This window comes from Pollicipes pollicipes, unplaced genomic scaffold (assembly GCF_011947565.3).
Source record: "Pollicipes pollicipes isolate AB1234 unplaced genomic scaffold, Ppol_2.1 Scaffold_5724;HRSCAF=6776_pilon_pilon_pilon, whole genome shotgun sequence".
NCBI lineage: Eukaryota > Metazoa > Arthropoda > Thecostraca > Pollicipedomorpha > Pollicipedidae > Pollicipes > Pollicipes pollicipes.
Genome location: NW_023596746.1, coordinates 2,979,623 through 2,985,622, shown reverse-complemented (window position 1 = coordinate 2,985,622; position 6,000 = coordinate 2,979,623). Strand labels below are relative to the sequence as shown.

Here is a 6,000-nt window from a genome sequence, read left to right as displayed (position 1 = left end):
AGCCTGTAAACAATCGCTAGAAGCCTTTAGACTGGGAGTGCATTTTCGCGGGCCTGATGGACGACTGCAGTGCCAAATTGAGGGTCCTGCGATCGGTCCCCTCTCGGAGTTTTATTCGATAATCTCTTTTATGGGGCACTGTTGAAGCCGACAGAACCACAAGGTCACGACAGAAGGCCGGGAATTTACCGCCGTCCTTGGAGCTGCTATATTTGTGAAGATAAGGATACTCACCAACCACGTCTCAAAAATATGTTTCAAGATTCTGGCCTCGAACTCACAAAAAGGCCTGCATGTGCAAAATGCAGTAACCTTTCTTGACGTGTCTGTTGATGGACAACGGCCATTCCTTGGACGTGCATTTAGGCATTGCTCTGACTATAGAGGAATGCATCCATAACTGGTACAGATCAGAAAAATCTTGGTGAAGTGATTTTTAAACTCTGACGTTGAAAACGAAATGCGGCATATGACGGAACACTTTGACAATAAAGAAAGACGACGTGCTACCCAATTATGTTATTAAAATCAAAGAATATCTGCCCACAAGTAAGACGGAAAACGTTTTTCGGGAAATTGTCCCTCGACCCGTCAAGGCAGGAACGCCCTCAGAATAGACATTGCATTTATTATCGCAACAGGAGAACCTCCAACTTTTGTATGAAAAGCATTCCTGACAAACCCGCTCGGCTTAAATGCACTAATGTGTTGTATCAATTCAAATGTGCTCGTTAAGGCTGCAAACTTCGTTTCATACACCAAATTGGTGTAACCACGTCACTCTCACGTTTGACAATGTACTTACACGGCGGGGCACCTCATGAATCTGTGCGACGCGAACACGTCAGGACATTAACACAACTGACAGACAACGTTGACATTCTTTATACGTACAATGACCGAAGACACCTTCAACTTTGAGGAAACACATTTATAAACGAATTACATTTATCCCTAAACAAATGTATGATAGCTCTTGAGCTATTGGGTGGTGGGTGGTAACAACCTGCTGTGAATATCATTTGTGGCTATGTGTATCGTAGTGTTTTCATTAGTGGTGCACTTTATACGTATCCAAGTATCGATAGGTAGTTGGTTCTTATCCGTACTAAGAGATGTTCTTGAAATGGTAATGCTCAACTTTCATCCCTAAAAACGCCGAACCTTTTTATTGTGTCATTTATATTTCTTCGACGATGAGATTAAGTGTCAAAACGTTAGAACGTACAGATATCCACACACAATTGAGGGACTTTGTGCGAACAATATCTTTCTTAACGATTCTACGAAGTCAAAAGCCCGGCACCTCGAACGATGCATCAAGGAGCGCGCTAATGCTGAATTAGCGGTCGTTTTTGATCAAACAGCCATAAAGGAAAATATTCTGCCCAGATAAACCGATATACATATATATATACATATATATATATATATATATATATATATATATAAATATATATATATATATCAACACTAAACCTCCGTTCAGACTTCGAGCATCCGCATATAAACAAGATCATGAAAGGTTCAAAAAGTTCAAGTTCGTGAAAAAGTTCAAAAAAGTTCAAGGTCATGAAAACTGGAATATTTATTAGCTCAATACCCATACCGCAGGCATTCCAAACCGGCGCCAACAACGAATGAAGGCCACCAAAACCGTGCAATACACAGCACACGAATAGCGACGCACAGGCTGTTGGAATGCATACACTACATGACTCACAGAAAAAGAACAAGCCGCGATATACTGCAACTTGCAAAACGTGTGATACAGGAGTCAAATTGCAAGTTCTATATTTGTTATTGCTTAAACGACCATTTGCCACATCTCGCAAAGCAGTTCACCAGAATAACTATTTTTCTCGCATCGTACCCAATTTGTGCGTACAATTTGGAACGTGGTTCAAAGATTAGTTTTCAGCTATCTATCGCGGAGAGTCCATGTTTACGTTTAGTAAGCACGAGCCGTGTAAGCAGCACCATCACATTTTCGGATGTATGTGATGCCTGACAAGAAAATATATGCAATCCATCATCATACAGCGAATCCAGGAGTATTGGCAGACTTTGTACTCGCCATGTGGTTCGGCGCGGATTCAAAGCCAAGCCGACGCGCCACGTCGCATTGCAATACGACCGTCGGCACTAATTGCATGGGCCTACCTCGACCAAGGTAACCAACGCTTTTTAACAAGGTAATGCTGGCAGCTTACAAAGCTTAGCATTATGGCGGACAATGCTGACGCAGCGCAACTTTAGTCGGCTACTTGCATTTCAAGTATGGAAAGTTCAACCGGTGTCGCGCTAACACATGTCGTTACCACTAATTTAAACAACGCTCTCTTAAAACGTGGTGTTGATAAAAAGGAGACTCAAATGGCGACTGCGACACAGCGTTTGAAGAGGCAAGCGTCAAAGAAAGCAGTGAACGTCAAAGGCGCAATGCGAAACACCAACGTAGTGTCGGCGGAAATCCCGCCGAGCCACAATGTGGCGTCAATGCGAACGTCATCATCTACCATACGTCTACAGGCGGGTTAGACGCTGGCGACAGCCGTGTCTTCGGACCGGAGCGTGGCTGGCAGGCTGCATCACGCCTCCGCAGCGCTCTTGCTGCCGTGCCCGTGTGGTGATGCTATGTGGCCGGCTGGCTCGAGCCGAGCCACGGGCGGTCGGCGGCCATCAGACCAGCTCCCCAATCGGCGCGTGCTCCAGCCACAGGTCGTGCAGGAACTTGTACAGCTCCACGGACACGCCCACCTAAACCAAAGGCACGGGTCACACACGTCGGAATTTTAAAAAGGCCCAAAAGTACATTCGGTTGCAATTGGTAACTTCCCAGACGAACAACTTCTGTTCCAAATCTTTAATATCCTTCACGCTCCAATCCGGGACACAAAATCCGAAACAGAAGACTAGCGGGATGTGGCGATGTGCAGCTTCAACGGCACGATCATCTATAATCGAAGGGGCGCAGGCGTAGCTCTTCCAGGATTAAAGGAATCCATAGTTTATGGATCAATCCATGTAATGGATTGGGTTGTATATGACTACATTCCAGAAAACCGGCGAGGACGGACTTGGGCCTCAGACCAAAACGACTGTAATACATTAAGACCACATTCTAATTGATGTGTGTGTTCTTGAGAGTACTAGAAATGATCCACAATATTTCGCTGAACCGTAATGTACCTATTCATATGGGCTACCAGCAGACCAATCATTTGTTACGAAGGACTGTAGAGTATGGATTACATTAAGCTTCCGTCGAAAAGGTGCATTGGGGGATGCATTGGATCTAAAATTGATTGACTGCTTTACACTCCATCTCGTTCGATCTCAGTCTATCTTAGTCGATCTCAAGTTCGATCTATAAAGGGCTTGCCGGGCGGACCAGCCAGTGGCGCAAAGCCTCGCACGGGAGAGGTGACGCCGGTTACCAGCGCGAGAAGCACGGTGTCATTCACAGACCCACGATCCGACGGCCACACACCTCTTTCTCACACGGCGTGCACCGTACACAGCATCACAACCCAAAGTGAACAGCTGGACCTGTTCACCTGAGCGGCTACACGAGTCGACAAGCCACATTGCCAGCCGGCGATCGGGGTCAAACACAGCTGTCACCAGCTGCAGCCAAACGTCACGGGAAGGGTGACGATCGGCCGGCCCGGGCGGAGGCCGACCGTGACATCGCCCGCCGCCCACCGGGCCGTCCGCCGTCCACCCACCTTGTACGGCGTCGGGTTCAGGTTGCGTTTGATGTCCTTGCGCAGACATCTCAGCGACTGCTGCACGCGCTGCCGAACCTCGAAGAGCGTCGGCAGCGGCAGCTGCACCTTGTTGTCCTTCCAGTAAGTCTGCCAACCACAGCACAACCGCCCGTCACAGGCCAGCCCGACACGTGCCGCCCTGTGCCACGTGGTATCACACGTGCGGTCAGTGACGGACGTGCCTTGCTCGGGACGGGGCGGCCCCGGCCGGCCGGCGCCACAGCGCGAGCGTCGGCCAGCCGTTCGGCAGTCCCCGGCAAGCGCGCGGTAACCGGTCGAGGTCGGTGCGCGGGCGTCGTTGCAGCCCGGCGCCCTCGGCCCCAGTCCGGCTCGGTCCATTGACCCAACTATCGCCGTCAGCGGGGACTGGGGCCCGCCACTCCGATCAAAACAGCGCTGTACGTCCGGCCAGGACGCCCGACTTGTGCCGGCTGATACAGACTGGGCCGGCCACTCCGATCAAAACAGCACTGTACGTCCAGCCAGGCCGCCCGACTTGTGCCGGCTGATACAGACTGGGGCGGCCACTCCGATCAAAACAGCACTGCACGTCCGGCCAGGACGCCCGACTTGTGCCGGCTGATACAGACCGGGCCCGCCACTCCGATCAAAACAGCACTGTACGTCCGGCCAGGGCGCCCGACTTGTGCCGGCTGATACAGACTGGGGCGGCCACTCCGATCAAAACAGCACTGTACGTCAGGCCAGCACGCCCGACTTGTGCCGGCTGATACAGACCGGGGCGGCCACTCCGATCAAAACAGCAGTGTACGTCCGGCCAGGCCGCCCAACTTGCGCCGGCTGTGTGACCTCTTCAGCCGGCGCGGACGGACATATGCTGGCCTCTGGGCTAACCGTTGGCGACATCGGAGACAGTATAGCTGTACTGTGTGGGTGAACTGACAGAGTCCGTCAGCAGTGAACATCATGGTCGTGACTCCACCGGCTGTGTTTAAGTGCGGCGACGGACGCGGCCACCCTCGTGCGACCGGCACAGGGACTCTTGATGAACCGGATGAACCACCCACTCACCCGGTGCAGGTTGACCACCTTGGAGGGGCTGACGTAGGTGCGCATCTTCTCCTGGAAGGGGTGGCGGCAGAGGGTCTTCTGGACGCCGGTGGCGTCCGGTGCCGGCTCGTCGTACCTCGTCATCAGGTCAATCAGCGCCGAGTCTGCCGACACGGCGGCAAGTGTCACTGCCGTCAGCCGGGGGCTCAGCACGACATGCGCCGGCAGGGGCGGCGCCCGAGCTGCCGACACGGCGGCAAGTGTCACTGCCGTCAGCCGGGGGCTCAGCTCGACATGCGTCGGCAGGGGCGGCGCCCGAGCTGCCGACACGGCGGTGTCACTGCCGTCAGCCGGGGGCTCAGCACGACATGCGCGCGTTCTTCCCGCGTGCGGGAAGAACCAGGTTCTTAGCATGGCAATATGGTACAACGAGCGATGAACGTCTGCTGACAATAAACACCATGAGTTTGGGGCATAGATTGTCAAGACCTGCCTTCGCATACCTAGGTGAAGACAATCCTCACTCGCGCCCCCCTCAGAGACAAAACACCTTTGGTGCCCGTTCACCATGACATGTAGGTGCCCCTTCACGGCACCCAATATCATGGTGAAAGACACCGAAATCTTCATCGCGAAACCACATGACCTTCATTCGCCAGCTGTTTCAAATTCCAGGGACACGACAGAGCGCCTAAAAACCTTTCATTTTTGAGAGGCACCAAATTTCAAGGCACCGCAATGTCCTTGCCTGCCCTCGACGAAACCCCCGCTTAACTCATTCGGTGGCTGGGCAACAAAACCTTTATGGCGTGGAACCATAACCTTTAACTTTAAGGGGCACCAAATCTAAGGCAGGCACTTAACGGACCCCAAACCTTTCTTTTCAGGCAAACCAAACTCCACGGCTACCCCAATCTCTGCCTCACACTCTGACCAAATCTTGGATCTACTCATTCGGCGAAGTGGTACCCAAAACATCCATTTCAAGCCCCATGATCCTTATTTTCAAGAGGCACCACATTCCAGGGGCACTGCGAAGGGCACCAGAACCTCCATTTTCAGGTAATCAATGTTCCAAGGGCGCCACAACATCTATGTCTCCACCCTGGCAAAATTCTGGACCGACCCCGTCGGTGAATGGGAACCAAAGCCTTCGCTGGCGCCCCGTAACGCACACCCTGACACCAAATAGCAGACGGCACTACAAATGGTCTCA

At 52.0% G+C, this 6,000-nt stretch overlaps 1 protein-coding gene across 2 annotated transcripts in view; it reads right to left on the bottom strand.

Moving 5' to 3' along the window:
• Nucleotides 1-1,566: 1,566 nt before the first annotated feature.
• The window catches only part of Naprt (nicotinate phosphoribosyltransferase), a 92,657-nt gene continuing 88,223 nt past the window's right edge, over nt 1,567-6,000 (bottom strand). For both annotated transcript variants that reach the window (XM_037225564.1, XM_037225565.1), the window contains exons 10-12: nt 4,806-4,948; nt 3,732-3,860; nt 1,567-2,760 (exon numbers count right to left, since the gene is read on the bottom strand). In XM_037225564.1, the coding sequence (XP_037081459.1) occupies nt 2,683-2,760; nt 3,732-3,860; nt 4,806-4,948 (350 nt within the window). In that variant the 3' untranslated portion in view covers nt 1,567-2,682. The remainder of the gene's footprint in view (nt 2,761-3,731; nt 3,861-4,805; nt 4,949-6,000) is intronic.